The sequence below is a fragment of the Aulonocara sp. 'chitande type north' Nkhata Bay genome, linkage group LG23 (genome assembly GCF_057382095.1).
Source record: "Aulonocara sp. 'chitande type north' Nkhata Bay isolate Kocher_YH1m ecotype deep benthic linkage group LG23, A_spYH_male_GT1.1, whole genome shotgun sequence".
In the NCBI taxonomy this organism is placed as follows: Eukaryota; Metazoa; Chordata; class Actinopteri; order Cichliformes; family Cichlidae; genus Aulonocara; species Aulonocara sp. 'chitande type north' Nkhata Bay.
Genome location: NC_141365.1, coordinates 47443775 through 47454484, shown reverse-complemented (window position 1 = coordinate 47454484; position 10710 = coordinate 47443775). Strand labels below are relative to the sequence as shown.

The following is a 10710-nucleotide window of genomic DNA, read 5'->3' as shown; positions in this document are numbered from 1 at the left end:
TTAAACTGGGGATGAGCTGTGAGCAGGGTGGCTTTTTCCTCGGTGGCTCTACGCGGTTCTGTGCTAGATTTTGGACAGACAGCCTCTTTCTGACCAGTGAGCAGACGGGCTTGTGGGCCCTGAGCGTGTCTCCCCGTGGTGGGGAGTAGGGTAGGAAGTGTGGGAAGTGCCTCCTTTTTTTTATTGTGTTTGTTTGGTAGTCCTCCTGCCTTTCGTGGCTGCGAGCGTTTTCTTTGTTTCTTTGGCGTTATTGGTAAGACGGCGTTGCCGGCCCTTTAAGTTAATGTTAACCTGTACCATTTTGTAATAAAGTTTTATTGATGCAGAACAACTCTGTCTGTTTTCCTTTTCATTCTGATTCCGGACTCATTTGTTACTGGTCCCCTCACTCATATGCCTAGACCCCTTCGGGGGGAACGTAACACTCCTCCTCATGGGACATGCCCCAAACACCTCACCCAGGATATTTTTAATTAAAACATCACAAATAAGTCGTCAGGTCTGATGGTCACATTTGTGAGATTCAACCACCATAAAGCAGAGATCACACAGGACACACTGTGTAACCCTCAGCTCAGGTGTGTTCAGGACATTTGCTTGGAAGAAGCCGTCTGTGGATAAATCCTGCTCTCCACCTCAGCTGTCAGGTTTATCCAGAGAACGGCCGTCCTGACTTCCAGCAGCCCCACAGTCCTCGTTTCTAATAAACTGGCATCACTGAAATGAACTGTCTGCCTCGCTGTTCAATAATCTGCTCTTTGCCAATTTCCCAGCAGAACCTTCCACTCATATCAGCATTTTTCTGTGATTCTCACATGAACTAAACATAAAAAGCTGAAGCCAACCTCAGAGTTCCCCGTAGTGAGGAAGAGTTTCCTCTGAGCCATAGCTGAGTTTGATGCGTCCACAAAGGAAGACTGACGGGAGGACAGACTCTGGGAGAAAGGCAGATATTAAAAGATATGAATACAAAGTACGCTGCAACAAACAGGACAGCAGATTATGAAGAGCGGTTAGACCTTCATGTGTCAGTCATTGAAATGTGATCAAAGTTACCTGTTTGACATCCTGATAGAAGAAAATCAGCTTCTTGGATCCGTTTGCAGCAAAGAATTCATGGATCAGACTGAACTGGAAGAATCAGACATTAATGACTCAAAGGTTCAACTCTGAGGAAGGATCACGTCTCTGAACTTACTCTGTCATCAGAGACGATGGCGTCTTCCACCGCCGCCTCCTCCAGGCTGCCGGCGTCGGCCAGCCTGCTCATCAGGTATTTATGTCGGGCATCCAGAGCTGCCCGCCGTTCCTCCTTCACGGCTCTCGCCTGTTTGGCTACTTCTCTCCTCGCCTCATTGGACAGCAGCATCGTCCTTTTACCAGACACCTGGAGAAACATCAGCTCAGTCTACAGACGCAGAGACCAGTGAGAGCTTGGCCCAAACATCTGCAGGTTTCTGAGGACCACGTTTGACCTTGACTGGAGGCATCGATTCTGAGTGTGACTGCCTAAACTGAGCTACTGTCCCCCCTCCACTGAGACGTTCTCCTGTGATGTGTCATGGGGGGAAGTGTTCCTCACGGTTGGACTCGTGAGAAGTTCAGTCAGTTTATTCAAACTTTAAAAAGACGCATTTTCAGTCTCTGGATTTCAGCAGAAACAAATGTGAACACAGCACTTTTTGATTGAGTATAAAAGGATGAAAGAGTCAGTGATTAGTAACATTGTTGCTGACTGATGCTGTTGTAGAGCTGTCTTTGGATCCTCACCTTCCTGGAAGCCTTCCCTGGATTGCTCATATATCATTAACTTGTTTGTGTTCAGTAGAATCAGGTGTTGTGGATGCAGGTCGTAGCTGTGTGAGGCCTGTACAGTCAGCGCTGTGTGAGCGCTGTGTAACGTTAGCTTAGACTTCTTTCTGTTGTTATCATCCTTCAGGTTAATGTTGTTGTCATTATGCATCACAGGAAGTGTGGGTGGCTGTTAGCCTCACAGCTCATGGAGAGTTGCTGCTGCTCTGCCTCCTTTTTGATGTTTCTGCTCTTTGTGGCTTTGTGTTACTTTGTGTCGTGTCTGAAACAAAGTGAGTCCATGTTACTAACTGTAGTCGGCTCTCTGTCTCGTGCACAGCTGACTGTTGTCTGAATGAAAGTGTTTTTGTACTTTGTGTAATCTGTTGGGTCTTTGAGCCCTTTTTAAACAGCATATGAGCCATATGTATGTGTGTATATGAAAGGTTGTTTGTAATACATCAAATTGTTGCTTATTCTAGAGCTGCTGCTGTGCCTGATTGGTCTACTCGCTCGAAACTGAAGGTTGACTTGATTCTTTTGGTTTTTTACATTTTGTCAATAAACCAACTTCTTTATGATTTGAACGGCGTCTCTGACGTGTCACAGGCCTGTCAGCTTTCTTGGTGATTGGTATAGATTTGAGCTTCATGCTCTGGCTGTTGTTGGGTTTTCCTCTTTCATATTAAAGCTTTTGTCCTACATTTGGCTCTAAAGTCTAATTCTAATCCCAGCACTGTGTCTGGGTGTGTGATGCTTGTTTTCCTGCTCTTTCTCATGAAACAGTCACAACATTCTCAGTCCAACTTTCACTCTTTGCTGCGTTTGCTGCAGCTGCAGTGAACATGGTGCCGTTTGCCTTTAAGAAAGTTGTGCACAAAGGCTTTTTCTCTAGCAGACAGCTGTGTGGCTAAAAGTCAGATCATTTTTTACCACCTCAGTCACACTGGACTGAAACAAGAGTGAAACTAGGAAGAATCAGAGTTTGTCCAGTGACTGCACTGATTTTCTTCATATTCACAAACTGATTCTAAGTAGTTGCATCAGCTAATCACCCGGACACTGAGCGTCCAACACGCTCCCTGAAGGGAAACGATTACATCCTCCAAACAATCACAATCTGTCTCTGAACGACTGGAATTATTCTCTGATTTGTGAATAACTGGAGTTTATCAATGCAGACACGTTGCCAACATGATGAAGTCAGTCTGAGTCGCATCTCTTTGGCTAACTTAACTCAAGTGGTTGCCGACTATTCTGGTTCTATTTATATAACAGCAGGGTTGCTGAGCACCTCTGTCACTCTGCACTTATGTTCCCAGTTCTCTTTTGTGGAGGAATTTTCCAGGAATTCCTGGGACCAGCTTTCCATGAGAGACCCGATCAGGAGCGACTGTCCTGGACACTCCCAGCATCACAGGGACTCACAAACCCGTCTACCACAGTGAGAAGACTGATGGTCACAGGCCCACATGTAGCTTTAGATCACACGTGTGCACTTCCTGTGGTCACTGCTGTAACTCTAGACTCACCGAGGGGCCAGTGGTTGGTGAGGCAGCAGCAGTTGAAGTCATGTGACTAATGGCTCTCAGCTTCTGTCCTCCTATTCGCCGGTGTCCTTCACCTGTCACACCTGGTCAAGAAAGAGTGAGAATGTTCAGAGCTTTAATGGAAAAGAATATTATTACATATAAAAGGCCTCTAACAAGTATTGTAGTGTTAATCAGGATGAAGTCCATCATGAACACTTCAGAGTGCTTCAGACAGTCGGTGTTTCATCCACAGAGCCTCCAGTCTGCATATCAAAGCATCCTGAGGAATGACAGTGAACCCGAGTTCCCCTCATTACATTCATGTGTGTGACTGTGAGGAAAAGGTGATTGTATGAACGTGTGTGAGCGAGTGAATGAGGCTTGTATCAGAGTGGAGATAATGTCAGCGGCACAAGCTGGACGCTGCAGGTGTCACATGTGAATCTGTGCATCAGTGTCTGCACCTTTGTGGAGGTGAAGCTCAGGAGGTTTGGATTTGTTCAAAGCTCTGTCTGCTCCATCTTTCTTTCCCTCAGGCCTCTCCAGATCAGGAAGGAGGTCCTGTTCTCCTTCTCCCTCCTGGATTTCTGGATCCAGGGAAGGATCAAAGTCTCTCAGCCCAGCATCAGAGCTTCTGGCTGGGGGAGGACTGGAAGTTTCAGCTGGAGGCTGAGAGCCTGGATCTGCCATCTGAGTCACAATTCAAATATTCTCAGTAATCTCAAAAAGCAACAGAAAGGTGCCATTTTCATGAGCAGTGGGTTATCCAGCAGTTTGATTCATGTCAGCAGCATTTAGTTTGTAACTGCTGACTCACCTCTGGCTGTGTCCTGCTCTCAGGGTCACAGTGGACACTGTACCTTTGACCGAAGCTGCAAAGACAGTCAGCAGGGGTCTGGATGCATTCAGCACCACGTCCTTGTCGGGCAGACACCTTCAGTGACAGGACAGACAGTCCAAAGTAAGGAGACGTGGGACACAGTGAAGACACAGAAACAGAAACCAGAACTATAATCACAAAACAAACTCAGAAACATAAAGAGTGAATCAGCTGATTCAGTGTTTGTGACAAAAACATGGATCCTGGTTAATAACTTTTATTTGTTTGTTTCTGTATTATTTTGTGTATCGTTCTTATGAGCTGTTGTTTTGTCAGTGAAATATTATTTCATTGTTTTAAGCTTTTTGTTGACTTTGAAGTGCTTAAGTTGATATTTTTGAACATTTAATTTGTTCGATTATTGTCGAGTCGATAAAACTGTCAAACGCACAGCTGCTTCCAGCACGGCCGGAGGAGAGGTGGCCGAGCAGACGCACAACACACACAGCTCACAGGTTTGCATTTCTAGATATTGCAGATGTTGCAGAAATTGAGAGTAAAGAACTCAGAGATCCAGCGCTGTCTCCTGCCCCTTATTTATACACCACAACACAACGACAGGCGTAACTCACACAAACGGGTAACATGAGGCTCAGATGCTTTGGACGTGTTCACATATACTGGACACAGAATGATGAAGATGGAGCTGCAGGAAGGAGGAAAAGAGGAAAAACACAGAAAAGATTCACAGATGTGGTGAAAAAGGACACGACAGCTTCTGTTTGTTAGTTTGGTTTTTCTTTATTTGGTAAAGATTCAGAAATAAAGAGAAGATCACATGTTTGAATATTATATTAACGTTCTGTAATTATAACAAGTTGTAAAATCTTTCCAGAGTGAGACAGAGACTGTGCAGAGACTGTAGAAGGACAGAGCAGCAGCAGAGCAGTCCAGATACACTGATGATCCTCTGTCAGATCCAGAGGGACACACAGGGCTGATGCTGGACTCTACATTGTGTCTGACAGTGGAGCTGTTCTCAGAGCAGTTCACTCTGCAGCACTGACAGTCATCTGCACTTCATTCCTCTGTCAGTCACTGCTGGATGAAGCTCTCCTCTCCACCTCCCAGTAACATGGCCCAGTCAGAGCGTCTCTACACACAAGCTGCTGCTGCTTCAACCTCTCTGGATCATCAGGACACAGCTGCTCCTCTCTCAGCACACACACCGTCCTGTTTACCATCACCACCTCCACCTGCAGAGAGAAGGAGGAAGAGCAGAGGAGATAAACGAGTGTTTCCAGAGACTCTTCATCAGCTGTCAGTCAGTGATGCAGCACATCCAGTATAAAGAGCAGCAGGGACGTCAGTGCTGGGACTGTACTAGGACTCATTGTTGCTTCACTTTTTCTAATCTTTGGATTTTTATTGAAGTTGCTGAAAATGTTTTTCCCTCCTAGTTTGAGTTTGGACTTTCATTCATTAGAAGAACCTTGGTGTGTCCACTCTGAGCTCTGTAGGAACCCCAACAACAAGCCCAACAATCCAGATGGACGGTTCCAGCTGTTAACTGGAGGAATTCCATCCAAACATCTGCTCTCACTAAATTCTTCCTCACCTACAGACTGTGTTCTTCACTGCTTTAAACTTGGAAATCAATGCAGTCATTGGTCTGCGTGCTGCTTTGTTCAGAGAGCTGATTGGCTGTTGACAGTGTTTGATCAGAGCGTGTCAGCCGTTACTATGGTGACCATAAAGGTGAGAAACAGGAAGTGTTTGTGTCCAATCCTGAAGCCTGTCACCGTTCTCCTCTCACAGCTTCACTGAGAAGCTGCAGCTTTACAGGAAACACTGGATCTTTGTTTCATACTGACTGTGTTTAGTACAATACTGCTGACAGCACCACCCACTCACTCCATCACTCTACTGACCTCAGAGTCTCCAGTCTGTAGTCTGGACTCTGCTGAAGATCAGACAGCTGCTTCACATCTGGATCCTTCAGGTAGTTGTATCTCAGGTCCAGCACTCTCAGATGGGAGGGGTTGGACTTCAGTGCTGCTGCCAGATAATCACAGCTGATCTTTGACAAACCACAGCCCCACAATCTGTATAAAGAATGAAAGATGTAAGTTTATTAGACAAAGTGCTTGAAATCATTCAGTGTTTCATCATCTGTTCAGAGCTGAAGAAGCTTCAGAATGTAGAAGTTTAGAAAATGGAAACTCCAAACAGCTGAAGCCAACAGGAAGCAGCTTCAAACAGGAAACTGTGCAGAGTTTCAGACTATATGTCCTGATGCAGCCAGTTGGATTTTGGAGATTTGAATCTCTGTTCTGTGACTAAGTCCTTGAATCATTTCTTCCAGTTGGTCCAACAAGACAGACTAAGTATTGGACATGTGTTGTGGCTCCATCAGGGGAGCTTCTAAATGTGATGTGATGGCCCCTCTGGGTCTGTCAGGTCACAGCACTGAAGAGAGCTCAAACTGGGCACACAGCTGTTCCAGTCTGGACCAAAGACTCTATACTGGGACTGAGGGACTGCTTTGACTGCACCCACTGGGACTTTTTAAAGGCTCATGTTCTCACTTAGATCATCGATTTCTACTGACATTTCTTTCTGGGAAAAATGGGGATTACTTTGGAAACAGGAAGTATTTTCCCCAATAAGCAGCCCTGGATTAGTAAATCACTCCAGCATGTTCTCAGGCAGAAGAAGCTGTCTTGTTATGAGGGAGAGAAGAAAAAGATTGAGGCACAGAAACCTGTTGAAAGAGAGATAAAGCAGCTAAAATCAGGTGTAAAAGTAAAGCAGAGGATGAGCTGAATAAAGGACACTCAAGGCTGGCTTGGAAAGGAATGAAGTCCATGGTGGGGATGCAGAACAAGGAGCAAAGATGAATGTGATGCTGAATCAGCAGAAGACTTGGACTCATTTGATTCCAGCTTTGATATCATTGATTTCAATGAAGAGCTTTGTGATTGTAGCAAAGGGCTGGTAGCTCTGAGAGTCCCACTGATGAGGTGTTTGTGTGGAAATCTCTTAGTGGGACCAAAGAGAGAAAAAGCCCTGGTCCTGATGCTGTGGGAGGGAAATGATTGAAGTGTGCTGTGAGGAACTGACTGGGAGATTTTCACACATTTTCCAGTCCTCCTTGGAACAACAGGAAGTTCCCAGCATATGGAAACAAAGGTTAAGTGTCCTATGGCACTCAGTGATGATGGTGCTGTGGCCCCACCACCTCCACCTCTTTGTAAAGGAACTAACTGTAATCTGAAGCTTCAAATGGAACTAAGACTTCCTCCACTAGGTGGCAGTGTCTGATGAGAAAGTGTTAGTGGAGCTGGCCTGGAGTCAGAAACAGGAAGATGCAGGATTTGGGCTGAAATGGGCAAAAGTGGTTAGCACTAGTGCCTTAGAGCAAGAAGGTTGTAGGTTGAAGCTTGTTGGTCAGCTGGGCCTTTCTGTGGAGGTTGGATGTTCTCCCACAGTCCAATGAAATGCTGCTTAGGTTCATTGGTGCTTCTACATTGGCTGTAGGTGTGGATGTGAGGGAGTGCTTCTCTGTCGCTCTCTGTTGGCCCTGTGATGGACTGCTCACCTGTGCAGGTGGACCACGCCTCTTGCCCTATGACAGCTAGGGCACAGGCTGCAGCCCTGTGAGCCTAAGCTGAATAAACAGTTAGCAAAAATGATCCATAGATGGCCTGAAATCCCCCAGTTAGCAGTTTGGTAGATAGCTATGACATGCTAATCCCATCCAGCAGCTGTATTCTACCTGTAAGCTGATCCCTGCTGAGCCAAAGCACTTTTTCATATACAAATTACAACCTTTAATAGAAACCTATTGGTCAGCATCTTATTAGCCTGCTGTTAGCTTCATTCCACAGAAAACTGAGAGAAACTAACAGAGTTGATAAAGAATAAAGAGAAATGTGCTGATTTAAAGCCTTTGAAGTGCTTCAGATGATCTCTGTCCACTTCTGTCCACTCATTCATTCATGTAAGCTTTCTAATGCAGCTTTGATCTTCACAGTCTGCTTGATGAAACTCATTCTAACCCTGAATGTCAGAGTGTTCCTCCTTCTCTTTCCCATCATTCATGCTGGCAGTGGAGGAGATTTGGATGTTGGACTGTGTTTTGGATGATGTGTGTATGTTTGTGTTGGACTGCTGTCTGTAAAGCAAACGCACATTTTGCTTTGGATTTCAGTGTCACACAGACTTTAAGGTGCAATGAAGAGTTTGAGAGTTTCACAGTGAATTTTCCAGTGGAGGATTTTTCTTCTTCTTTGAAGGTTTGAAATGTGAACATTGTTCTGCTGCAGTCAATGGACTAAACCAGAGAAGAAGAAAACAGACTTTACCATGAAGATCCTCAGTGTGGATCAGTATAATATCAGCCTGATGTCTGCAGTTTAGTGTCAGCACAACTTTCACATCATATTCATCTCAGCACAACTAAAACATGCTGACTAACCCCAGAGTTTCAAGTTTACATCCTGGACTCTCCAGGAAACCACACAGATGCTTCACTCCTGGATCCTTCAGGTTGTTTCCCCACAGGTCCAGCTCTCTCAGATGGGAGGGGTTGGACTTCAGTGCTGCTGCCAGATAATCACAGCTGATCTCTGACAAACCACAGAGAGTCAATCTGTATAAAGAATGAAAGATGTAAGTTTATTAGACAAAGTGCTTGAAATCATTCAGTGTTTCATCATCTGTTCAGAGCTGAAGAAGGTTCAGAATGTAGAAGTTTAGAAAATGGAAACTCCAAACAGCTGAAGCCAACAGGAAGCAGCTTCAAACAAACACAACAAGAGAAAAAACTCTGAATGTTTCACATTAAAGTCGTACATTTCTCATAAAAACAGGACAAAGACTTGAAAAAGTCGTGTTTTTCCTTCCAGGAACCACATGGCTTCACTTTTAAAGGTGAAGTGTGACAGAAATGGACATATTTGAAGTCCAACACCTTTTTCCAGTCACATTATTAAAGCAGACAAACTACAAGCTCATTTTCATTCCAACAAGTCATCTTCTGACCTGGACTAACAACACTGGTCTCTATGTGCAGCTGGCTGTGAAACCAGTGCTCAGGGAGCGTCTACAAAGTGCAACACTGAAAGAACATCACACACTCATTTGCTTCCAGCACTTTCACACAAACATCTACTGTCATTATTGTCACCAAACTCTGTGGATCCTTTATTGCAAATTCAAATGGGATCAAATGGTCAGACAAAAGAGGGTTATGAGGAAATATGATGAAATGTTGTGTATTAGCAGCAAGTTATTGAATCTTTTTCCTCAGAAACCAAACAAAATGATTGACAAACATGTTTTTACAAACTCAGTGTTGGACTTGGATCAGCAGGATAAGCTGATGTTTAAAGGCATTTGAGTCTCGCTGTATGAGAGTCCAGTTCTTACTCAATATTTATGGATGATGTTCTTTCAGTGTTGCACTTTGTAGACGCTCCCTGAGCCTCACAGCCAGCTGCACATGGACCAGCTGACATTACCCAGCATTAGAGGCGGCTGTAAAAAATTCATGTTCCCGTTTAAATGGTTTTAATTTGAATAAAACGATGTTGATTCATTCAATCCTGAATCGATGTTTAATATAAATGTATTTTGCCAGAATCTCAGGTTAAAGCTCACAAACTATTTCAACAAGCAGCAAACAGCTAAAACAGTAAATGAGAGCAGCTAAACACACAAAGATGGAAACACAGAGCGTGGATCGTTCACTCGACGGCACGTACACGGACACGCCGTCGGGGCTGAAAGTGGACAGCTCACAGATCCTGAAGCTGCAGGTTTCATCTGTCTCCAACCAAAACTGAGTGAAGCAGCAGCAAAAGAAGATCCAAACTCTGCTTCACGTTTGATCAATATGCTCATGAATTCTCTCTGACTTTGGCTGTTCCTGCCTGCACAGCTCTCTCTCTCTCAGTGTACTCCAAGAACAGCTTCAAACATCTGTTTCTGCATCATTCACTGTTTATTAGCCACCAGTCTGCTGTTGTGTTCAGTGCTGTCGGCCTCTGACAGTAAAGCCTCATTTCTGCTGTTCCATGGAAACTTTTTAAAATGATGACAGATTACAAACTCTCAGCTGTGTCTGTAATCAAACCTCTGTAACTTTGCTTCACTTCAGCAGCATCAGCTCATGTTCACATGTTGATTCATGGTTTGCTTCAGTTTTTGATCGACTGCAGAATATTTTGAAGGTTATCTGCTATAAAAAGCCAGAAGAGGAAAATCTGCTTCATGTGTTTCTGTTTGATCCTCAGTGACTTTGACACAAAGGCCTCTGCTGTGATGATCACACCTCTGATCAAGTCTCACAGTGTCACAACTGATAAATGATCAGAGTTAGAATATTTCTGACTGTCTGCTGTGTGCCGTGACCTTTGACCTGCTAAAGACAGTCAGCTGTGGATTATTCATTGTTGTGTCTGATACTTAGAACTGTGAGGAAGAAGCTACACAGTTAATCAGGGTCCCCTCTCTCTGAATCAGGAAAGGTGGGCAGGCCGCGTGTGGGCCACGGGCCATACG

At 44.6% G+C, this 10710-nt stretch overlaps 2 protein-coding genes across 2 annotated transcripts in view; both read right to left on the bottom strand.

Moving 5' to 3' along the window:
- Positions 1 to 791: 791 nt before the first annotated feature.
- On the bottom strand, positions 792 to 4013 carry LOC147302841 (dynein axonemal heavy chain 5-like). The gene is made up of 5 exons (XM_086282518.1): positions 3788 to 4013; positions 3324 to 3424; positions 1199 to 1387; positions 1057 to 1131; positions 792 to 935 (listed from the first exon to the last, which is right to left on the bottom strand). The coding sequence occupies exons 1-5, from the start codon at positions 4011 to 4013 to the stop codon at positions 792 to 794; spliced, it is 735 nt and encodes a 244-aa protein (XP_086138644.1).
- A 4591-nt stretch (positions 4014 to 8604) lies between these two features.
- LOC147302822 (ribonuclease inhibitor-like) overlaps positions 8605 to 10710 on the bottom strand; it is a gene marked incomplete at its 5' end in the record, with an annotated part of 440111 nt that continues 438005 nt past the window's right edge. The window contains one exon of the mRNA XM_086283601.1: positions 8605 to 8797. Within this exon, the coding sequence (XP_086139727.1) occupies positions 8605 to 8797 (193 nt within the window). The remainder of the gene's footprint in view (positions 8798 to 10710) is intronic.